The sequence below is a fragment of the Monodon monoceros genome, unplaced genomic scaffold, assembly GCF_005190385.1.
Source record: "Monodon monoceros isolate NGI ecotype Baffin Bay Population unplaced genomic scaffold, NGI_Narwhal_1 Super_Scaffold_13, whole genome shotgun sequence".
NCBI lineage: Eukaryota > Metazoa > Chordata > Mammalia > Artiodactyla > Monodontidae > Monodon > Monodon monoceros.
Genome location: NW_021703769.1, coordinates 42,405,579 through 42,430,678, shown reverse-complemented (window position 1 = coordinate 42,430,678; position 25,100 = coordinate 42,405,579). Strand labels below are relative to the sequence as shown.

The 25,100-nt window shown below is 52.5% G+C and overlaps 1 protein-coding gene across 2 annotated transcripts in view; it reads right to left on the bottom strand.

Moving 5' to 3' along the window:
• Positions 1-25,100, bottom strand: part of NINL (ninein like) — a 120,007-nt gene that overhangs the window by 5,106 nt on the left and 89,801 nt on the right. The window contains exons 13-21 of one of the 2 annotated variants that reach the window (XM_029220129.1): positions 24,921-25,031; positions 24,204-24,284; positions 17,902-18,007; positions 15,417-15,526; positions 14,338-14,597; positions 10,437-10,541; positions 8,942-9,011; positions 2,673-2,831; positions 1,899-2,012 (exon numbers count right to left, since the gene is read on the bottom strand). In XM_029220129.1, coding sequence (XP_029075962.1) covers positions 1,899-2,012; positions 2,673-2,831; positions 8,942-9,011; positions 10,437-10,541; positions 14,338-14,597; positions 15,417-15,526; positions 17,902-18,007; positions 24,204-24,284; positions 24,921-25,031 — 1,116 coding nt within the window. Of the gene's footprint in view, positions 1-1,898; positions 2,013-2,672; positions 2,832-8,941; positions 9,012-10,436; positions 10,542-14,337; positions 14,598-15,416; positions 15,527-17,901; positions 18,008-24,203; positions 24,324-24,920; positions 25,032-25,100 lie in introns of both variants that reach the window. The other variant, XM_029220128.1, reaches the window with a different exon arrangement.

Genomic DNA, 25,100 nt, shown 5'->3' with positions numbered 1-25,100 from the left:
TAGTTCCCACACACCCTCCACCAGATGTAGCCTCCTCCCGACTTTCGAGATTCAGACGGTCCCTCTGCAGTCACTCTGGCCCGTGTCTGCGCCCCTACCCACCCGAAAGTGCTCTTCACACCCCCTGCCCAGGTTCCTCGCCGCCCGCTTTCCACTTGGCTGGGTGGTATATCAGCACCGCCCAACTGAGTGCCCCGAGCCCCCTCCTTGTGAAATGAGGTGCGGGTGGAGGCTGGGCTGCCTCCGGAGAGCCCTGCTCAACTGCCACGTGAGAAGGGGGACGTCCCCAGGAGAGCAGCGGGGCCACTGCAGCCGGGAAGCCAGGGCCTTCGCGTTCTGGATGCCGGGGCGGGGCAGCGAGCCCCTCAGACGGCAGCCCCTCCTGCCCTGAATCCAAGCTGGACTGGCAGAATGTGGGGAAGTGATATTCAGAACTCCCGGGCACCGGCCTCAGAAGCCTAGCCACCTGTATGCTCTTCTGGGGGCGCCTGGTTGCCGCACCTTGAGAACCCCATGCCGTGGAGAGGCCGGTGCGGGTGCCCCAGTCCATGGCACCCCTGTAAGTGCCCTCTTGGACGCCTGGCTCCCCTGCTAGACCTGTGACCTTGGAACCACTCATGGCGCACCGGTGACCACTCCCTCCCTCCCCGTGGCTCTGTGTGCACCTCACCTCCACACACCCAGAGGGTCCCTAGGCGCCCTGGAAGCTCTTACTTCCCTTTTCCACACTTTCATCCAGGTGTGTTTCATGGGGGTCCCCGTCTAAGTCTCAAAAGGGGCGCCAGCTCACGTCGCAGCAGCCCGCCTAAGTGCGGCATCTCCTGCCGTGACGGCGGCTGAATGCTGAGCAGCCCAGCGGGCACGGAGACCTCCGGCAGCCCAGCCCTCCTGCCAGCAGATGGGTCTGACTCCTTAGCCTCGAAGGCTCAATCTAGCCCAGGCAATTTCTCAAGGTTCCTTTGGCACCAAAAGTAGAGAAGGGAGCCCCCAGTACGTGGTGGCACCTCGGGCATAGTGCCTGCTTACGGCAGGGGGCTGAGCCCACAGGAGCCTGACAGCACCTCATAAGGCCCCAGTGGGGGATCCCGCACCCAGACCGACCCCTCTGCAGCCCCGGGCCATCTGAGAAGTGACTGTTCACACCAGGTGACCACAGCCAAGTCCAGGAGTCAGGCCAGGGGCCAGCTGGGGAACCTGGTACAAAGGCTGGGCAGAGGCATGCGGGTTAGAGACCCTCTGCCACGGCCCTTTTCCTGCTGCTGTACCCTGGCCCTCCAAGCACACCCCAGGTCTGAGTCCACACTGGGCCCGTGGCCCTCAGGGCACCTCACCCCGTCACCTCCCTTCTCCTGTTCGAACTCCTCAGAAGAACCAGCCCTGTGTCCCTGAACCTCACGCTGTCAGGCACCCGCCGTCCCTCCTGGGCCCACTTTGCTCACATATGTTTGTCCCAGACCGCGAACTCCCTGCCTCCTCTGAGCCTGGTGCGTGCTGGACAAATGCTGCGGCAGGAGAGCAGGTGGAACACCCACAGGTATGTGACACCTGGGCTCCACTGGGGGCGTGGAGCGGGGTCACCTCGGGGGCTGCTCTGCCCTGTTGGCCTGGACCTCAGAGGCCACCTGCCGCGTTCCCTGGCCCCTCCATCTGTAGAGGGCACACCTGGAGGCACTGCTATGGCCTCCTCCCCTCGTGAGGAACAGGTGCAGCTCTTCACGTGGCTCACTTGAGTTCAACCCGACCCTGGACTGAGCCTGACTCAGTCCTGGGCCTGGCGGATGCCCAACTAGCCAGGTGACCTGAGGCAGACCAAGGATGCCCCTGGCTGGACTAGTCCCGGCCAGGCCGTCAGAGGCAAGGCTGACCCCTCCCGGGCTGGGACCACCACACACACCCACCTGGTCCCGACTCTCTTCAAGGGCCTCTCTCAGCTGTGACTGTGCCAGTCTCAGGCTCTGACGTTCCTGAGTCACGTGTTCAAGTTCAAGTTCAAGCTTTTGGATCTGGTTATCCTGTTTTTTAAAAATCAGTTTCACAAGTATAAGCAGTATCTTAGCAAAAATGTGACACGTTTAAGGCAGAAACTTCAGAGAAGCAAACATTACAGCAGCCCGAGGACCACATCCGACGTTCTGCTGTATCTCCTGGCCCTCCCTCCACACGCACGGACTTTGGTTGTATGCTGTGCTTTCCCCCTCTTATTATATCTTGAGTGTTAAATACTTTTCAAAAACATGGTTTTTAATGGCTGCGCCATCATTTACTGACTAATTCAATACTGTTGATGATTCAAAGCTGATTCCAATTCTGTTTTGCTATTATAAATACCACAGCAATGAACATACTTCCAGCTAAGTCCGTACACAATGCTCAGTAAAGTTCCCACTAGCAGAATCATGAAGCCAGAGCGCACGGACGTTCTTGATGCTCTTGACATATATTTTGCCATACTGTCCTCCGGAGAGGTTGTACCAACTTACTCTCCTATCATCAAGATTTAATTCCTCTCTACTACTTTTTCTAGATACCAGGCTTTGTAAAAGCTGCTGAAGTCCACATATTTTCAGGGCTTGCTTGTTAAGTCCCTCCCTTTACCTCCAGGCACGTCAGGGCTGTTCCTCATCTGTTTTAGGCCAGCCTGTCTGCCCCTCCCTGCCACGCCGGCCACTCACCTGCAGCTCCTCCCGGCGTGCCGCCTCCTCCAGCCTCTGTGTCAGCAGCTGAACAGTGATGTGATTCTTCTTGCTCTGGGCCTGGTGGGTGGAGGCCTCCTCTCCCAGCTGCAGGACCCTGTGGTTGAGCTGGGACAATTCATCCTTGCATTTCTGGCTCTAGAACAAAAAGGGATAAAACACAGATGAAAAAGTTATTATTATTATTTTTTTTTTGCGGTACGTGGGCCTCTCACTGTTGTGGCCTCTCCCGTTGCGGAGCGCAGGCTCCGGACGCGCAGGCTCAGCGGCCATGGCTCACGGGCCCAGGTGCTCCGCTGCATGTGGGATCTTCCCGGACCAGGGCACGAACCCGTGTCCCCTGCATCGGCAGGCAGACTCTCAACAAAAAGTTATTTTTTTAAACCAACAGCATTCCAGTGGTTCTCAACCAGGGACACTCTTGCTCCCCGAGGGATGCTTGGCAATGTCTGGAGACCATTTTGGTCATCACAGCTAGCGGGGTGGGGTTACTACTAGAAACTAGTGGGTGAGGAGCTCAGCGTCCCCAGAGTGATGGGCTCTCTGGCCACGGGGCAGAGGATGAACTCTGGTCCATCCAAGAAGCAGCAGACTGGGCACCAGGGGGGCTCACAGCGCATCAACATCCAACCACTGCTCTGGAGAACTAGCATGGTTTTCTTGTTTCTCCCACGGTTATTTCTAACATTATCTTAAGCAATTTGAAGGGGAAAAAAACCCCTCGTTATACTTGAGGCACGTGATTCTCTTCAAATCATTGTCATTAAACACAAAATCCGAGGCTCTCGGTGCGGGGAGCACACTGATAAAATCTCCCACTTTGCAGGCAGCGGATGCTGGACCCTGGACGGTGCTGCCTGGGATGAAACAGCAGCCAGCAGGTGACACACGGAAGTGCGTTATTTCCAACCGGGTGTCACACACCTTCACACAAACCACGTTTCACTCATCTGCTTTTCCCCAGCAGCCGCTCTGGAGGCCGAGGGTCTGCAGCCCTCCGTGCCTCAGAACGGCGTCCACGCACAGCTGGTGGGCGCGTCACTGTCGCCCCAGGGCCGGATGTTCCCACCATATCAGCCAGGCGCAGGAAGAAGCAGGCTGGGGCGAGAGCTATGGGTCTCTCCAGGGGACAGCAGAGGTCTGAGAAGCCAGAGGTGACAAAAACACTCCCAGAGGACTTCGCTGTTGGTGCAGTGGTTAAGAATCCGCCTGCCAGGCTGCACTGAATCCATCTGGTTGTGCCTTACACACACACACACACACACACACACACACACAGAGGCATAATGATTGATTACTTAGAACGAGTTCCTCTAGGATGAACTTTTCTTCTCTACATTAGTTTTTTCTTTAAATTTAACCTTCAGTTTTGAGTCACTCAGTTGGCTGTCGCATCATATGAGTCTTTGGTTGCCTCCCAGTGATGCCAGATGGGATCAGCACAGCCCCAGGTGCTAGCTGCTAATGCCTATAAAATACCACCCACCCCCACAAAGGAGAATCATTTAAGAGTTCTTCGGACTTCATCTTCAAAAGTAGCCAAAGAATTCACGTGACAGGTTATCCCAGAAAATCTTTTGCAGTTAGTGAAATTAGGGTATAACTAAGAACATTCGGAATACTACACACACAGTTTAGGTGATCTTGGTATAGTGGTGGGACAGCAGTAAAGTAATTAACATGTACATGCTCTGCTGGGTGCAGTGGTTAAGAATCACGCCGCAGGGTGCAGGGGAGACTAAAGGGAAAGAGGTGTTCAGCCTAGAAAAACATTTCTCAGTGGATTTCCTATGAAGTCAATGCGTCTTGGGTTTAACTTTGAAACAAATTAAAACATTTAAAAACTGACTTACTAGCACTTGTGGATTTCAGATTGAGACCCATGTAAAAGTAGTGCTTTATTCTGTGAAAAAAAAAGAATCCACCAGCTGATGCAGGGGACATGGGTTCGATCCCCAGTCCGGGAAGATCCCACATGCCAGGGAGCCACCAAGCCCGTGCACAACAACTAATGAGCCTGCGCTCTAGAGCCTGTGAGCCACAACTACTGAAGCCCGCGTGCTCTAGAGTCCACGTGCCGCAACTGCTGAAGCCTGTGTACTCAAGGGCCTGCGTGCCGCAACTACGGAGCCCGCGGGCTGCAACTACTGAAGCCCGTGCGCCTACAGCCCGTGTTCTGCAACAAGAGAAGCCACCGCAATGAGAAGCCCACACATGCAACGAAGAGGAGCCCCCGCTCGCCACAACTAGAGAAAGCCCACGCTTAGCAACGAAGACCCAACGCAGCCAAAATAATAATAACAATAATAATAAAAATTAAAAATAAATAAAAACACTCCCAGAAAGAGTAAGAGCTCAGCAAGGTGTCAGGACACAAGGTTGGCAGGAGAAAATCCACTGTACTTCTGCGTCCTGACAGTGAACACGCAGAATCCCACGTGAAAAACAAAACACCATTTCTGGCTTCTGGTCTGGCCTGTAAAGAGCTTGGAAGTCATCACTTCCATCCTCCCAACAAGAAAAAGCTGAGTAATTGAAAACTCAACCACTCTTCTGAGACCCATCAGAGAACTGAGGTCACAGGGCAAATCAATGCCCTGAAAACTGGAGAGACGGGCAAAGAGGGTCACAGCTCACCAGGAGCTGATGGCTGGAGCCCGAAACAAAGTGGCTACTGTGGGCGGAACTGTGTCCACAAACTCTCGGCTGTGTCTGGAGACAGGGCTTGCAGCAGGTAATTAAGGTTAAATGTGCTCAAGAGGCAGGGTCCTAATCTGATAGGACTGTGACTTTATGAGAAGACACAGTGAGAGGGCATCGTCTGCAAACCCGGAAGAGCCTCGCCAGAACCAAGTCAGCCTCGAGAACCGTGAGGCAATAAACTTCTGTGGTTTAAGCCACCTGTCTGTGGCATTCTGTATGGAGCCTGAGCAGACTAAGACAGTGACCATTCTGAAGTACACAGAGCGCTCTGTTCTCCTGCCCTCAAGGGAAATGTCCTTTTTACCAGATCAGAACCAGTGTGGGGAAGGGGATACCCAACTGCAGCCCCCTCTAAACTTTCTGACTCAGTACACACCTATCAGAGTGGCTAAAAGAAAAGCGTGACAACACAAGTGTGGGCAAGGATGTGGGGAAACGATCAAGCACGCATTGCTGGCAGGAACGGAAACTGTTACAGCCACTCTGGATAAGAGTTGGGCAATTTCTTATAAAACTAAACATGTGACTACCATACAGCTCAGCAACTGCCCTCCCGGGCATTTATCCCATGAAATGAAAACCTATAGCCACACAAAGACCTGCCCGAGAATGTTCACGGCACCTCTGTGACAGCCCCAAACTGGAATCAGCCCAGCCGTCCTTTAAAAGGTGAGCGTTAAAACAAGATGTGGGCGACTTCCCTGGTGGTCCAGCGGTTAAGACTCCGTGCTCCCAAGGGCCCGGGTTCGATCCCTGGTCGGGGAACTAAATCCCGCAGGCCACAACGAAGACCCCACGTGCCGCAGCTAAGACCAGGCGCAGCCAAATAAAGAAATAAATATTAAGAAACAAAACAAAACAAGCTGTGGGACATCAATGCCTTGGAAAAGTGTCCAGCGACAGGAAGAAGCTAACCGGGGACACACAGCCGGGAATTATGATATGTGAGAAAAGGCAACCCCAAAGTTCGTATTCTGTATTCCTTTTGTATCACATTTTGAAATGACACAATTTTGGAAATGAAGGGCAGCTAGTGGTTTTCAGGGGTTAGGGGCTGGGGTAGGTGGGCAGGAAGGCGGTGGGTGGGGTCATGAAAGAACAATGTGAAGGATCTTTGTGGAGCTGGAGCTGTTCAGTATCTTGACTGTGGTCATGGAGACATGAACCTACACAGGGGATAAAATTGCATAGAACGTGACACACACACGAGTACACAAGTAAAACTGGGGAAACCCGAGTAAGGCGCATGGATTGTATCAATGTCGACATCTTGGTCGTTGATATTCATTATGGACTGATGCCTGCCAATTCACATGTTGAAGCCCAAACCCCCAATACCTCAGAGTGACTGTATTTGGAGATGGGGTCTTGAAAGAGGTGATTAAGGTAAAATGAGGTCATATGAGTCCAATATGATGGTGTCCTAATACGAGATGAGGACACAGACACATCCGAGGGACGACCACGTGAGGACACAGGGAGAGGACAGCTGTATACAAGCCGAGGAGAGAGGCTGCAGAAGAAACCAGTCCTGCCCTGATCCTGGACTTCTAACCTTGAGAACTATGAGGAAATAAACTTCTGTCGTATAAGCCACTCACTCTGTGGTACTTTGTTATGGCAGCGCTAGCAAACTAACACAGATAATATTATACTATAGTTCCATAAAATGTTACGACTGGAAGAAACTGGACAAAGTGTATTTCTCTGTAAAATACTTCTCATAACCACCTGGGAGTCTGCAATCATCAATACTAATTTCAATTTTAAAAAGAATTAAAAAACAAAAACAAGAATGACACATCCCAGCTTCTGTGCTTCAGTCCAAAAGCCAGTAAGTGAGACCAAGTACAGAAGGCATTTACTTATGGGGCAAAGGGAGACCAGTGTGGAGGTCAGTGCTGAGTGAGACAGGGCATTTACCTGCAGGGTAAAGGGATTAATCAAATAGTTAAGTAAATCTATTGAAGATGAGGAAACCAGGTTTTTCATTGCTAGAGGCAAGAGTTACAAATATGGAAAGGGAGAAAACTAGAATTATCCCTGTGATGTTGGAATTGCAGATAAGAGTTTGAATTCATGGTTTTCAGTAGGGAGATATATAAATAAGTATACCTGAAACCATGTGCATGTGAGCATAATAAATATATGTATACACTCCCTAGCTCTATGCACTGACTGCACCTGGACATAGCGATGCCCCAGGAGCCGTGAGCACTCCTAGTGCCCAGATCTTGGTCTCTAAGTACCATTCGGAACTAAAAGTCACCAAGGGCTCCTTGGAGAAATGACTGCTTCCAGGACTGGGGCAGGGAAGTACGAGATGAACCTGGAATATCGTGAGGCACCAAAAAGTGAGGAAGTGTGCAAAGAATGACCAGGACCTGTCAGGAGGACCCAGAAGTCCCCCTGAGGGGGCTCTTATTGGCCAAATCTGGGACAATCTGAGCATGAAAATAAATACTGATGGTAACATATTAATAACCCATTGAATAAAACAGGAATCTATGATAGTAACATAATGATGAATAAATAAATGGAGGGCTTCCCTGGTGGTGCAGTGGTTAAGAATCCGCCTGCCAATGCAGGGGACACAGGTTCGAGCCCTGGTCCGGGAAGATCCCACATGCCGTGGAGCAACTAAGCCCGTGCGCCACAACTACTGAGCCTGCACTGTAGAGCCCGTGAGCCACAACTACTGAGCCCATGTGCCACAACTACTGAGCCTGTGCTCTAGAGCCCATGCTCCTCAACAAGAGAAGCCACCGCAATGAGAAGCCCACGCACCACAACGAAGAGTAGCCCCTGCTCACCGCAGCTGGGGAGAGCCCGTGCGCAGCAACGAAGACCCAATGCAGCCAAGAATAAATAAATAAAATAAATAAATTAAAATAAATAAATAAATGGAGAGAAGAAAAAGCTCTTCCTTACACTAGAACACCAATTAACAAATATAAAAGGAAGCTGGGATTAGTCACCAGCTGGCCACCATCACAGTAATAACTGACTCCACCAAGAAACAGAGGATGCGAAAACAAGGGGGCGAGAGTTTGATGAAGAACAAGGTATTCACATCATGTCAAAGCATTTCCCCATAAAATATTCAGTAATTACCAAGGGGAGAAGCCTGACCAACACCACCTGACCAAGAATCTAAGTTGACGTCACTAATGCTTGTGTCCCCGGACTGGATGGGATGAGAAGGACACAGCATCACTTTGGGGATATTCACACATAATCTGAATCCAATCACAGGGAAGCACCAGATACACCGAAACAGCCACTTGTAGTCTTCAGAAGCGCCAGGTCCTAACAACAAGGACAGGTGGACTGAAGCCACACGAGGTCCTGGGCTGGCTGATCGGGCAGTTTCATAGTCACACTGATTTCCTAATTTGGGGTGGGAGAGGGCTGATGGGTCAGCAACTCACTCTCAAATCTTTCACAACAAAGTTCTGTGCTTCCTTGTTGTAAGCTTGAAATTATTTCAAAATAATGGAAAAGGGAGGGTGGCATCAGCTTCATGCCAGGTGTCAATACTTCACCTGTGTGCAGAGCTCTTCCATCTCAGAGCAGGCCTTTTCCTTCTCTCTCTTTAAAACCTCAACTTCCTTCCTGTTGAAGAAGCAAAGTTAACAGTATCACTGACCACTCATCGCTCACGGTCACCTTGGCGGCTTGGATTTGTACACCTGCTCCTGGTACCCTACAGCCACTGCTCTGTCACTGTCCTACGCTATTGCTGCTGCTGGTCCAATCGGATCCCAGCTTCGGAACCAGAGGAACCCTGGCAGCACTGTAAGAACAAACCCTCCGTGACGTTCCTCAATCACACACGTTAATCTCTCTCTAGCACACGTGACTGCTCTTCACACCCAGCAGCGTAAACACCAACACAGGCTTCATTCACTGACGTCTGAGGTCAAAGGGGTCCCAGCACCAAACCTAGGGAAAAAGGGCTCCTGGAGGGAAAGATCTTGCAGATTTCAGAACTGCTGTAACGTAACAGAGATCGCTTATTGACCGTCCACTTTGGATCCCAGGCTTTCATCATCAGGCACTTTAATCCAATCAACACCGCATCCTCGGCAGTTTAGAGCCGAGCTCATCGTGAACGTCAACGTCATTAAGAAAAAGCCAAACAAACCATCCTTGGATGAGGCTCTGATGGTGAAAGCAGAAATCCACTGACAGGCAATCCCGAGCCTCCACCGCAACACACACACACACACACACACACACACACACACACACACACCACACACACAGACACACAGACACAGACACACACACACACACACACACACCCCTCCTGCCTCAGTGCTCAGGTCCCCGACCCCTGACTCTCTCTCTCACACACACACAGACACACACACCACACACACACAGACACACACACACACACACACACACCACACACACACAGACACAGACACACACACACACACACACACACACCACACACAGACACACAGACACACAGACACACACACACACACACACAGAGCTCCTGCCTCAGTGCTCAGACCCCCGACCCCTGACTCTGACTCACTGAAATCGACAGACCAGGAATGAACCTCGGAGAAAAGCACAGCCGAAACCATTATCAGAACAAGAACAAACAGATTCTACTCGCCCAGAAAGGCTGCAAGAGTATCTCTCGCCCCTATGAGAATGCTCGATGCCTCCCCCAAGCCCTGAGCACGATGTGGAGTATTTCTGCAGGGTAAGCAGTGCTTGCAGAGCAGCGTCAGAGGCACACGGGCCTGTGCTGGAGCTGGTGGCGGTGGTGCTGACCCGGCACCTCCTACTTCTGCGAGCAAGGAGCTCAGGAAGGAAGGTGGCTGCTGACATCTGCAAGGAGGCCCGAGCCCCGCTGTGCCTGGCAAGGCTGGTCAGAGGGCAGCACGGCTCTCCTGGAACGCGGGTTATCTGTGAACACGTCCCACTTTCTACAGCAATGCCTTCTAAGCTTACTCTACGAAGAGCAAGCCGTGTCAGGGACCGGGGTCGGGGTGGGACCATTGAGACGGCCCTTACCTCTGTGCAGCCTCTGTCCTTTCTGCAGCTTCAAGCTCTTGCTGGATCCTTGTCAGCTCATTTTTCAAAAACGTGTTTTCTTCAGAGAGCCTATCCAACTTGATTCTGCATGAGAAATTTAAGAAAGGATCAAGAGTGGGAACTCCAGAAGCTGGTCACCCCCACGCACTCCAGCCTTGCAGTGGCCCTGCAGCCACACTTCCCCTTCCCTAGATGAGGGTGCAGGACACCACTTCCTTCGCTCTCCTGTATCCCGTGTTAACCTGCTCTGGTTTGCATCTCCCTAGAGATAAGCTATAGAAGACAAAGCTTTCTTAGCTTCTAAAACGGCCACACAATCAACAACTCCCTGGTGTATTCTTGGTTCTTCGTGTTCACGGCTGGCCTGTTCCTGCATCTTATAACCTCCACTGAAATGTGAGTGCGCCCATGGCTGGCACCAGTGCAAGATGCTGGGTGAGTCCTCGCGAGGTCACTGCAAGGAGAGTGGCCACCCCCTCCACCCAGGGGACTCCAGCACAAAGCTGAGGAACACAAGGACTGGGGAGGCCGGATCCCAAGGGAAGAGTGCCGCCATCCTACACCCTGAGGTCAGTACCAGGAGGAGCTTGGGACGATGCCCGTGTCAGTGGACAGAGGGCGACCTGATGCAACATGCAGCCTTCAGGGGGAAAAGCAAGTACCGACAGTGGCTGCCGGGACCAAGTCTGCCCGGAGCCCCCCTGGCTTCCGACGCTCTTAGAGACTCCCTGGGAAGGTAACCCCATCGATGTGTGACACACGAGCAACTGACAAGTAAAGATCACGGGGAGGCAGCCTGAAACCCACGCCTGCTGCCCAGAGAGTCTATCCTTAACGCATGTTGGTCTTGCGGACATTTATTCCCCTAAACAGGTCTCTACCTGGCATTAGCTTCTTTTCAATCTAAAAGTACTCAAAGCCACATGACCTCATGTGTTTATGTATTATTCTTATAATGTCAAGCATAAGTATCTCCTTCATAAGCATAAGTACCACTTCACTTTTCCTCATGAGGAACTAGAGAGAAAAATAAAGACACAGAAGTCAACGGAATTTTAAAAGCAGCAAAGGGTCTCAAGCAGGGGAGTGACACAAATGAGGTCTGTGTTTTGAACTGTCATTCCGGCTCCACGATGGAAAACAAATTGATTCAAGGCAGGCGTGTGTGTGTATGTGGTTGGCAGGGGATCCTGCCTCCAGCTTCGGGGACCTCAGATAAGATGGCAGTTGCTCCACCCCAGCTGCCCACACTCACCAAATAACCAGAGCAGAGCTGATCATCTAGTGTGTGATGTCCTCACAGAAGGTAATGGAAACCTCCAGGGGTCCCCAAACAAAAAAAACCCGGAAGCTGAAACCAAAGCCATGAGCATTAAGCAACACAAAAATGGGGTTACCCTGAGGCCAGCACCTACACCAGTGTGGAGAAACCACACCGTGGATACATGCACTGGGCCAGTTCCCTGGAAGAGGTTAAAGTGGCCTCAGATTAACAGGCTCCCAACTCCTGGCAAAAGCAAAGCACATCCTCTCTGCAGGGAGCACCCTCTACTACAGCTCCCAGGGTTCCCAGAGATAAACATCACGTAAGCATGAGCTCACAATCAAAGATCACCACAACATATGTGGAAAAGGACGCCCTATGAGAGTCAGAAGAAGCCAGAACAACAGAATTAGATCCTGTAGGAACCTCAGATACTGGAATTATCAGACACAAACTAAGGATAAATATTATGAAATGTTTACTTAACTAAAAGATGGAAATTTTAAAAGGGACAAGCAACAAGAAGCTGTCAAAAATGATCAGACAGGACTAACTAAACAGGATTTTGGAAAATAAAAAGTCAGTGTCAAAAGAAAAGCTCACTGGCAGAATGTGCCATAGACAGAAAAGAAGTTGGAGGTAATGAAAGAGAGGTTAAGAAATGGAGGAAGAAGGATGCTCCACATCACTAATCATTAGAGAAATGCAAATCAAAACGACAATGAGGTGTCACCTCACACCAGTCAGAATGGCCATCATCAAAAAAACTACAAACAGTAAATGCTGGAGAGGGTGTGGAGAAAAGGGAACCCTCTTGCACTGTTGGTGGAAATGTAAACTGATACAGCCACTATGGAGAACAGTACGGAGGTTCCTTAAAAAACTACAAATAGAACTACCATATGACCCAGCAGTCCCACTACTGGGCATATACCCTGAGAAAACCATAATTCAAAAAGAGTCATGTACCACAATGTTCATTGCAGCTCTATTTACAACAGCCAGGACATGGAAGCAACCTAAGTGTCCATTGACAGATGAATGGATAAAGAAGATATATACAATGGAATATTACTCAGCCACAAAAAGAAACAAAATTGAGTTATCTGTAGTGAGGTGGATGGACCTAGAGTCTGTCATACAGAGTAAAGTAAGTCAGAAAGAGAAAAACAAATACCATACGCTAACACGTATATATGGAATCTAAAAAAAAAATGGTTATGAAGAACCTAGGGGCAGGATGGGAAAAAAGACATCGACCTTCTAGAGAATGGACTTGAGGATATGGGGAGGGGGAAGGGTAAGCTGGGACAAAGTGAGAGAGTGGCATGGACATATATACACTACCAAACATAAAATAGATAGCTAGTGGAAAGCAGCCACATAGCACAGGGAGATCCGCTCGGTGCTTTGTGACCACCTAGAGGGGCAGGATAGGGAGGGTAGGAGGGAGGGAGACGCAAGAGGGAAGAGTTAATGGGGACATATGTATATGTATAACTGATTCACTTTGTTATAAAGCAGAAACTAACACACCATTGTAAAGCAATTATACTCCAATAAAGATGTTAAATAAATAAACAGATAGATAGATAGTTAGAGAGAAATGGAGGAAAAGTGAAAAGACCTAACATCATACATCCAGTTGTAGAGGACAGTGAGGGGAGAAGCAATATTTTGCGAATAATGGCTGAGAGTTTTTCATAGGACACAAATCTATACATTCAGTAGACAATGTTTTCTAAGTAGGATAAGTAAAAAGAAAACCACACCTATGTCCTACGACCCAACAATTCCATTCTTATGTACACCAGCAACCAGAACAAAAAATGGGGCTCCCCAAAGCCCCCAAGGGTTGCCACTATCCTGACTTGGAAAAGTGACCCCTGGGGGACTTGTGCTGGGGACACAGATATGTCCAATTCATCAACAGTTCTTCCAACTGCACACATGCGTGTATTTTTCTTGTGCGTATAACACTTTAATAAAAAGTTAAAGTGAAAGAATACACACCTAAACATACCAAAGAAAACCCATAGAAGATGGAGAAGTTAATAGCAGCCAGAGGATACAACTCAGATCACCATTCTCAGGTTCTAGGGTTCAGTCCCACTGACCCAGACTAATGGCCTTTCCTGTTATTTTGGGGCTTTTAGGCCTTTTATCCACCTCCCCAAGGACCATGAGATGACAGACAATGGAGGCCGTGTTGCCCTTGCTACCAGGCGAGTCAGAGGCAGGAGGTAAAGTGAGTCAAAATTCTACAAAGCAAAGGGCTTCAGGGCCTAAGCCCTAGTTAATACATATTTTTGAAGTCAGAATCTTTGGGAATTCCCTGGTGGTCCAGTGATTAAGACTCCATGCTTCCACTGGAGGGGCATGGGTTTGATCCTTGGTCAGGGAACTAAGATCCCGCATGCCGCATGCGCAAAAAACCGAAAAGTCAGACTCTTTGTAAAATAGCCTGTTCTTTCAGGGCTCACATGTCTGCACCAACAAGAACCCCTCAGGTAACAGCCATTGTGATGCTGAGCCGTTTGCCCAAATCCAATTTCAAATTCGGGTTCTGAGCAAGAAACCCTGGACGCGAAATCCCAAAAGGATATGGTGCCAGACCTGACCCGCTGCAGCGCCTCCTCCAGCTGGTCCCTCTCCTGGGCCAGCTGCCGCGCGTGGCCCCGCTCCAGCTCCACGGCCCGCTGCAGCCGCTCCCGCAGGCCTCGGACAGCCTCCTGCGACTCCTGGTGCAGCGTCGCCAGCTCGGCCTTCTGACCCTGCAGCACACCAACCTCGAGCTTGAAGGCCCGCTCCAGCTCCTTTCTCTCCTCCGCAAAGGCCCTTTTCATCACCTCCATCTCCCTTTCATAGTAATTCACCTGGGAAAAGAAGCGTGAGTGATGTCAGCCAGGGGCCCCTAAACATGATCTGCCTGACGATACAAGGCTGCCCGGCACAGCATCCAAAGAGCGGGGGGCCCGGCCTCAACGAGGTGCTGGGGCCTGTGAAAGTCTCCCCAGGGCCCGTGTGGCCGCCTGCTTCTGTCACGTCCCGTAACCTTCACTGCGGCCTAGGCAGGCAGGCCTGGCAGGCGCAGAAAGGCTGCTGGGGGCCGAGCTGGGCTGGGGGCCTGGCAGCAGGAGGGCAGAGGGGGGACAATGCCTACCGCGAGGCCGCAGTGGCTCTGAACCCCCTGGGGACCTGGCGGGCAAGGCCACAGCAAGAGCCCAGGGGCAGGACCACAAGGAAGAGGTGGCCCCGCCTCGCTGGCAGTGACACCTGACGAGACGTGGGTACCGTCCCTCAACAAACCCCACCACAGTTCGGTCACGGAGCTGGAGGCATGTTCACCCAAGAAGACAGGCCTGGCCAGGGTGGCCCAGGAGGCCCCCACGCAGGGCAGTCCCAGGGTGCTTCAGCTGGAACACAGTTGGGAGCTGTGACTCCCCAGCACAGAGTAAGCAGGGAGGTCTGGCCTCAGCGCAGCCCTCGTGATGCTGGGGTACCACAACCCTGCTCCCTCCCTTCTGTCCTGCCTGCTTCCGAAGCGGGTGTGAGGCGGAACATCAATGTCATGCACATTTCCCTGCAAACCTCCGTCCCCCTGAGCGCGCTCACTATGGGGCAGACGTGTGCGCAGAAGCGTCCCAGCAGCAGGAAGCTCCCTGACCCCTCCGGCCTCCCTCAGCCCCCCTGACCTTGGTCTCCAGCTGGATCTCGAGGTCTTTGTAACGTTCCTTCACCTGCTCCAACATTATCTCCGTCTCTATACTCACTGGGACGGAATCACCCACAAACGTGACAATGCCTGCAACAAGAAGACACTTCCGTTTATGTCTTGCCCAGGACGCTGCGGGGTCTGATCCAACCTCCAAGCCAACATCTGGATGAAGCACAGCCTTCCGTGGGCACTTTCCACAAGAGGAATGCAATGCTGGCAGTAAGAGGACATGGGCCATGGACCGTCCATTGCACCGAGTTCTCAAAGCTGGCATCTTTACAAACCAGCATTTCGAGTCTTTGCCAGAACGCAGCTCACTCAAAGGTATGAAGAGCGAGGAGGCTCCCTGCCAGATTTGTCAGGCCCTTGAATTCCCTGAAAGATGCCACATGGGGTACATGTCCTGCCCCCTTGACCGTGGCAGGCACACACAGGGATGGGGACAACGGGAAAAAGTGACCACAGCACAGACAGTGCTTTAGGATGAGCCATGACGAAGCTCTGTCTTCATTCTTTATTTCGCCTTCCTCCTTTTCTCAGAGGCCCTCCCTACTTTCTATTACATCACACAAATCATGGGGGTGGGGGTCTTAACAAAAAGTCAGGCAAACTCAGCACTTGTGGAGGCTCTGACAGATTGTAGGAAGAGGGTGTGAGCTACACCTGGCCCAGAAGACCCTCCCCACCGGCAACATCACCCGTCCTTACAGCTTGCCCCCAAAGGGCGCCTGTGAACCCACAAGGACGGCCGGCCCTCCTGGGCCCAGCGGCCCCCCACGTTGTGCGTGTTGGGGGGCACACCCAGGGCTTGACTCAGAATGTGCGTGTGACTGCCGCTGCTGGTTCATGGGCCAGAAAGTGAAGGGAGCAGACACACCCTAACCTCTCGCCCAAATTGTTTTCCACGAAAAAGAGTGACAGGCTCAATGATATCCTGAGAGAACTCAGAGTAAGTATCTCAGGAAAGAGAGCATCCCGTTGCCCTGACAACTGGAAGCCGCCACCTGGGTCTGGCCAAGTGGCACCCGTCAGGAGTGGCCCCAGCTGGATGCACTGCCGGCCCAGACTCCACAACCCACATGGCCCCCGCCACCACAACTCTGCTGTCCTGACTGTCCCTCCTCCTTTGAAGGGGCCAACAGAACCTCTATGGTCAGACGAGGGGGGAAAGTGTAAGAGAAAATGCTCCAGCTGGGAGAGCGCTCTGGTTGTATCAGTGCCAACACGAAGCTTGGGGCTGCCTTTGGTGCCACACCTCAGAGGCTTCTGGACACGGCACCCTGGGCACAGACCCCGTCTCTCTGCTCCCTGCATTACAGATCGTGGCTCTCGACAAGGGTCACATGCTCTGTGCAGCTCAGTCCCTTCCAGGGACAGAGGAGGTGACGATAACCCCCTTCCCCATGGCCACACTGGCACCAGACACTCATCTGGGGATCAGATGATACCAGCTCACCAGCCACATGCCAACACCTCCTGGCTGAGGGCAGCAGGGCTGTGGGTCTCGGCAGCCATCAGCTCCACTAATGCAGCTGCAGGTGAGGGGCTCCCTTCGGGCCCAGGTGCACAGAAGACCCCACTCGGTTTCCCTTGGAGGCTCCCACGTTGACTTTCCTGTTTTAAGTAACAGCTTTAGGACAATACGGGAGCCCAATGCTCTCACGGTTACAGATGAGAGCGACATGTCCTCTGGGGCTGCGTCTGTGTGACATGTGACCACAGAGGCGGTCGGGCTGCTGGGCTGGGGCTGTTGTGGTGGTTCCCAGGGCAGCAAGGGGCGTGGAGCCTGGAGCAGGTGAACCTGTAGTGCCCACCCCGCCCAGCTGCCAGGGTGGGCGCAAACCCCGTCCTCCTCAAGGACAGCTGTGGCCTCAGAACCTCCAGCCCAGTCTCTAGAAGGAGCCAAGAACATTAACCTCTCGGTGCTTGCAGCCTGTCGAGACCTCCCGGCTGGGAGGCAGAAGCCTAGTTCCCAGGCGCCATGGCCCCGCCCCATCTCAGACCCCTTCCACAGTGGCCCGCCGGCCTCGGTCCACACGGTTTAGCACCTGCCTTGTACGAGCCGTCACAGGCCCGAGACCAGCCTGTCCCCTGTCCCCGCAGGCTCCTCTCTCCTCCCCTCCCCCAGAGGACCGTCTGTGTGGAGCATCTCCTTTGATCACCAACTCTGCCCCCCTCCCTGGGACCCAGGAGGCTCCCTGGGACATGCCTGCCCTGAGGTCATGGCAAGGTCCTCATAACCTTCACCACTTGCTTCTACCCAAATGGTAGACCCCTCATCCTCCTCCATCTCCCTTGGGGCTCTGGGGGTCACACAGAACCCTGGCCTCAGGTAGGCCCCTTCTCCCACACAAGAGGTCGGAAGGGCTTGTGACCACCTGTGCAGCTGGCCAGCCCCACGCACCACCCCCCACCCCGGGAAGGAGCACACGACCCACCACCTCAAAACACCGGGCTCCTACCTGCCGGGCCGTGTCCCGGGGGCAGCTGGCCGTGCCGACTCGGGGGCAGCTGTGCCCGCAGGCCTTCCAGTGCGGCCTGCAGCTCGTCGTTGCAGTCCTGCAGGTCCTGTGGGCAGAGCCAGACCCTTCCTCCAGCCACTGTGGCCACTGGGCCCAGGAGTCAGCCCCAGCTCAGCAGGGCGGACGGGGCACCGAAGCTGCACCCAGGCACCTAACTGCTCCGTGAGCGACACAGGAGCAGGGGTCATTTCGCGACATCTTATGCCTGGCACCACCTTCCATCACGGGATACAAGGAAGGGACTCAGGGAAAAAAAGTGCAGTGAAAGTGAGAAATGGAGAAAATACAGAGAAACCACAGGTGGTTGGGTAAGCACACACATAAGGGGAAGAGGACACTTGGGGGCGTGAAGGCTTAAGAGGAAGAGTCTCTGGGAATTCCCTGGCGGTCCAGCGGTTAGGACTCGGCGCTCTCACTGCCGGGGCCCGCGTTCGATCCCTGGTCGGGGAACTAAGATCCCGCAAGCTACACAGCGCAGAGGGGAAAAAGAAAAAGAGGAAGGGTCTCGTTTGTGACAAGCGTAATTTGTCCACCCACGAATGAAATATACCTGAACAAGCACATTTGGTCACCTGACTTTCAAAAGGCCAGAAAGGGTAGCGTTCACATCCCACCTTCCCAGGTGGCCCCAGAGCCGGCACCGCAGCCACATGGCTTTGGGTCCACGTACTCTTCCCCCCAACCCCGGGTGGGCTGTGGCCGCCCCACCTGGAGGACGGCATGCGTGACGCAGCTTCCACCCGGCTTCTCCTCCCGGGAAACTGGCTCTGGGGGAAGCCAGACCAGCCAAGGCCATGGCACGCCCTCAAGGCCCCACCTCCCTCCCTGATTTTTTTTCTTTTTTTTTTTTTTTTGGCCGCACCCCATGGCATGCAGGATCTTAGTTCCCGGACCAGGGACTGAACCCCTGCCCCCTGCATTGGGAGGGCAGAGTCCTAACCACTGGACTGCCAGGGAGGCCCGCTCCTCTCTGATTTTTTAATCTATTTGAGTTTCTTCTCCAGGCAGCTCTTGTCAAATAAAACTCATCTTCCTGAACTCCCCGGTGGCCAGTGCCTGGTTTGTCTCTGCATCCGCCCTTGGAGAAGGAGCCTTTCATCGGCAGTTCTAGGCCGTGTGGGAGAAGGGACAGGCCCTGCAGATCTCAGAAGAAGCACAGAAGCACAGATTTACTAGGATCACTCCTTCAGAAACTCCTGGGCAAATACACAGTTTCCCCACGGAGGGAGCAGCTCCTTCCTGGGGGAAAGGGCAGGGCTGGGATGTGAGAGCCGTGGGGTAGACCTGCGGGGCGGCAGGTGTGGGCACCCCCGGCCCCTCTACCCCACGATGTCGCCACGCCAGCTACTGAGCATGTCAGGTGTGGTCAGTCTGGATTGAGGTGTGTGTAGCATAAACTCTACACCGATCTTAAACACCAGATTCCCAGAAAGGGATGTAAAATATCTCATTTAAAATGTGTTTATATTGATTATATGTTGAAATAATGACACTGTGGATGTAATACAGGAAATAAAATGTAATTAAAATGATGAATGTCACCTACTTCTTTTTACCTTTTTTAACGTGACTACTGGAAAACTTGAAATTACACATGCGACTGGTGTTTTTACTGACAGTGCTGATCTGGCAGGAAACACTGACAGAATCATGTCTACCCAATGTCCTCCCCCCTCGGTGGTTCTTTCTGCCCCTCAGATGGGTATTTTAAGAGCATATGCATGTCCCACAAATTCAGCAGTGCCAGAAAACAGGTCCTTAGGTGCCATGCTGGGCACAGACTTCTCTGCTCTCAGGCACCACTGTCGGTTCTAACCGATGAGGGTGACATGTGCCGTCCTGGGTCCCAGACAGTCTACACAGTGGGTGTCCCAGGGCTGGGAGCCAGGGTGCCTGTTTTCACGTGGGCTGCATGTGAACTTGGGGGTGCCTGTGGATGCCCAGGGTGGTCACAGGGTCATAGGGTGTTACTGTGCTAGCCAGGAAAGGCAGCAAGTCCACTGCACACACTGTAGCGCTAAGGCTCTGAGGGCTCTGGACCTGTTGAGGCTTCTCTTCTCGTCAGCGGGAGAAGCGAGCTCAGCAAGGAAGCAGGGGAGGGTGGGATTTCAACAGCAGCTTGGAAAGCATCGAAAGCATCGGAGAGGAAGGTGGAGGCGGCAGGCCGCGTTGAGTCAGCACACACAGAGGGCTGACCACCCAGGCACAGGCAGTGGGGGGACGTGTGTCAGGGCTGGTGTCTCAGTCCATCCGGGCTATTGTAACAGAATTCCACAGATGGAGAGTTTATAAACAACAGAAATTTACTTCTCACAATTCTGGAGGCTAGAAGTCCATGACTGAGGTGCCTGCAGATTCAGTGTCTGGTGGGAGCTTCCCGGTTCATAGACGGCCATCTGTTCCCATGTCCTCACTTGGTGGAAGGGATGGGGGAGCTCTCTGGGGTCCCTTTATAAGGGCACTAATCCCCTTCATGGAGCTCCACCCTCATGACCTAATTGCCTCCCAAAGGCCCCACCTTTGAACACCACCACAACTGAGGGAACAGGCTTCAACATACGGATTTATGGGGACGCACACATTCAGCATGTAACAGGGTGGAAATGGGTAAAGAGAAAATCTGTATCTGGCACTTCTGACCAAGGACAAGCTACTCCATTATGGTGTCCACCCGAGGGAGCAGTGAAAATATGAAACCACAGAGAACCCCTAAGGTGGAAGCGATTAACATTTTACACTTCCCCCAACTTTTTAAAATCTTTTTTTTTTTTTTGGCTGCGCCTCGTGGCATGTATCGTACGTAGCTCCCCAGCCAGGGATGGAACCCATGCCCCCTGCATTGGAAGTGTGGAGTCTTAATCACCAGACCACCAGGGAAGTCCTTACACTGCCCTTTACCAAAGTCAGCCTTGCCCCAGAAAACTGAGGCTGACAGCTGAAAGAAAGAAAGAAAGAAAAAAAAAAAAGCTGAGACAGTAGTTGAATAGGAAGGGAACTCGGCAACAAGGGAAAACACGGTTTCTGTGCTAGCAAATATCCTGCTTACAAGCACGGGGAAATGTCAAACAGTGACTTTGGAAAGATGGGTGACACACAGCAGGGAAGTTCAAGGTCGTCTCTACTCTGGAGACTGACGATAAGAAACACCCTAGGCCCGAGGCAGCGCCCCCAGGAGGCTGAGCACACGCAGCACGCAGATCTTGGTCTCTAAAGCCATTCTCTCCCGTTAGGAGCCAGGACTCATTGGAGAAATAGCCGATTCCAGCGCAAGGGCAGGGGAAGCATAAGATGAGTCTGGAGCATCTCACTGTGCTAGAAAGTATGGAACAACTTAACACAACATGACAGTGACAAGTCGCAAGGTCATGGCTGCCGGCCGGAAGACACTCCCACTGGCCAGATCTCACATGACTCGAGCACCAAAGTAATTCGACATAGTAACGAATTATCAATACAAACCACTGATGAGAATGGCGATTCCTGAGCCCATACCAACCAGATACACAGATAGGTAGACAGGACTTCTCTGCCTGATGGCAGATGCCAAGTGCCAACTGACAGATGTGGAGTGGATGATGGAAAACCACCCTTTTGCAACAACCATTGTGGCAAAGACGGGAGTTGGCAGGAATCACTCACTGATACTAAATCCAGTGAAACTTCTGATGAAGAGCAGGACATCTGCATGGTCTTAACGTGTCACCCCACACGGAGACCAGGTGATCAAAATTAACATCACGTACATTGTGCAGCTGAGAAGGCATAACCTCAATTTAATCCAAAGGAGGTATCACGAGAACACAAAACGAGAACGTTTCTATTGAAAAGGAAGGAGAGACTGTATTCTTCAAAAATCTCCACGTGAAGGACAAAGAAAGGCTGTGGGAATGTGCTACAGACAGTGTGTCTCCCCAGATTCATATGTTAAATCCTGATCCCCAGTGTGATGGTATTTGGAGGTGATTTTGTTTTTTTTTTTTTTTGCAGTACGCGGGCCTCTCACTGTTGTGGCCTCTCCCATTGTGGAGCACAGGCTCCGGACGCGGAGGCTCAGCGGCCATGGCTCACGGGCCCAGCCGCTCCGCGGCATGTGGGATCTTCCTGGACCGGGGCACGAACCCGTGTCCCCTGCATCGGCAGGCGGACTCTCAACCACTGCGTCACCAGGGAAGCCCCCTGGAGGTGAGGCTTTTGGGAGGAGATCAGGTCAGGAGGATGGAGTCCCATGACGGGGTTTGTGCTCTAATAAAACAGCCCCCAGAGAACTCCCTCGCCCCTTCACAGAAGGACACAGTGAGAAGACAGCCAGCCACCTGCAACCCAGAACAGAGGCCTCACCAGACACCGAATCTGTCAGCACCTTGGTCTCAGACCTACCAGCCTCCAGAACAAAGGAACTAAATCTCTGTGGCTTATAAGCTCCCCAGTCTATGGTATCTTTGTTACAGCCACCTGAATGGACTAAGAATGTTCCAGATTAGAGGACATCAGACTCTGGCCCTGGCCCTAGACTGCGTCCTGCACTGGAGGAAGATGCTCTAAAGAACATTGTTAGGGGTATCCCCTGGCGGTCCAGTGGTTAGGTCTCCGAGCTTCCACTGCTGGGGACCCAGGTTTGATCCCTGGCCAGGGAACTAAGATCCCGCGAGCCAAGCAACACAGCTAAAAACAAAAAAGAACATTGTTAGGTTGACTAACAAAACTGAAACCCAACAAGCAGGTTAAAGGACTGTATTGGTGGAAACTGTGAAGTTACTAAGTATCCTCAGATACCTAGGAGGTGCTGGGAAGCTGGCTCTCTAGGAAGAAAAGCCCAGCTTTGTAGCTTCTGCACATTTCTTGGTGTAAATAACTCCCCCATCAAAGGTTTAACAAGAAGCCAGCAAAATTCCTGAACATGTAACATCAACGTTGGGCACCTGAACAGCACTTTGAGGTTGAAGGGTCGGCTTGCTCTCAGGAAGTGCATGGACCAGTTCGGGGTGGAGGGTCGTGATCGCCTGACTCACCTCCGATGTACACGTTCGCGTCCACAAGCACACGGTGAAACGTACACAGCAGGTGGACTGGGGCAGAGGCATCCAGGTGTTCCCCAGACTAGTTTCACTTTTGTAACTTCATGTATTAGAAATTACTTTGAAATAAAACTTTTTTTAATGCTCTGTTAGTTTGAAACAGCCAAAAATATCCCCAAAAATAGAGACGGCAAATTTCTAAATAAGTAGCTTAGCACTAAAATGTAAAATATTCCTGCTGATATTTGAAAAAGTAAAATGTTGAGAACCAAAAGTGAAACCAGCAGCAGCTAAGTGACAGACTCATGTGAAAAAATGAAGGCAGTTACATTTGTTTGAAAAAATTCAGGTGCACTAAAGCAATGTATTAATGGATGGTTAGTTACAGGTGCTCAAAGTGAGAGAGAAAACACAGCAGGAAAGAGAGTTCCTTTCAGAAAGCCAAGCGGCACATTCCAGCTGCACCACATCCCCTAACCACACACCACACACACCACTCGGGCACCCGAGGAGGGTAAGAGCTGACCACACGCAGGCGCACCCGGGATTCAGGATGTGGAGGGCAGGAGGTAAGGGTCACGTCACACTGCAGACCAGCACAGGCTCACCTTTATCCTCTGGTATGGCCAAAGCATCGTGTGCAGAAAGACAGTTCTTAACATTAATTGGGAGGGAAATCATTAAGAGGCAAATGGATACTAGACCCCTAACTCCAAACAATAATGTTCTATCTGCTGGAGTCCTCGGTAATCTCGAGAGAGTAATGGGTTATGATCTGTTTCCCCAGCACTGACATTGTTCACCACCTACGCCCTCTTCTGCATAGCGGCAGCGGCAGCGCCAGCCGAGTGGGCTCACATTGGTAGATTTGGCGTAGGAAATGCAAACACTCAACCACAGGAGACAAGATGAAGCCCTACATGGTGCCGGGACACACAGAGGGGGACTTAGGACAGGGGCCGTCTCGCCACCTGGGCAGCCCGTGTGGGGCTGGGCACACGTGCTGAGCAGGCAAGTTCCACCCGTCTCCTTTCAGAACACGAGGCTCGGAGGACCCCATTGGTGGAAGGCAGGCCAAGATCAGAGGCTCTGCCTGCTCTGCTCATACAGGGATGCTCCTGTGGACCCGGGCTGGACCACCCTCCACGTGGAGGCCAGGGGGTGGGAGGGCCCACCCGGGTCTGAGCGGACAGACCCTGACGACCCCGCAGGTAGGGGGCCACATACCCGGCACTTGAGCTTGTACTCCTTCAGGATCTCTGAGAACCGCTCCTCCTGGGTCAGGAGCTCCGTGCTCTGTGGCTCCAGCTGAAAGCCAGACGCAGGCAGGAAAATGAGGGCCGGGACCTGAGGCCAGGTAGAGGGTGTGTTGTCACCCCCAGACGCTGTCCCCGCCAGGCTTATTAGCATCTGTAGGTACAGCTGCCCATCCCTCCTCTTCCTCCCCTCCCCTTGCCTAAAAGGCCTCAGGGCAGAAGGATGTTTGGAATTTATGGAAGGCAGCCATGCTCCCACCTGGAGCCTGGGCTGCCTTCCTGCCTGGCCACCTGGGAGGCCCCCTGCCTGGACCCTGCACCTCCCCTCCCCTCCTCCTCTGAAGGTGATGGTAAGGGCCAGCTGGGGGGGCCTCTAACCTCTCCTCCGTGCCCACCACCACCAAGACCCTGTCACTGGGGTCTGTGCAGAGGGTGCTGACTGCTCCTGGCTTTGTCTCTAAAAGGCCAATGTGCAGGGCATCACCCGGGCGTCACCAGCACCCCTGCACTGCATGAAGTGGAAGAAAACACAGGGAAAGTAGCCGTGATAATTTTCTCTCCATTATAGAATTTTAGGAGAAAAAACCTAAATTCCATCGCCTGTGTATTCTTCGTCAAGACCCTGACGCCCTTTACCCGGCACCCAGGGGCGCCTCTCTGGAGACTCAGAATCAGCAAGAGGACCCACCTTGTCCTTCAACACAAACTCCAGATCATTCTGCAGCTTCAGGACCAGCTTCTCCGACTCTGCGAGCTTCTCCACGACTTCACTCATCTCCTTCTGCAGTCGACTGTTTTCCTACAAGACACAGGCCAGCGGTCGGCCGGCTTCGGGGACGGAGGAGGGAGACACAGGCCAGCGGTCGGC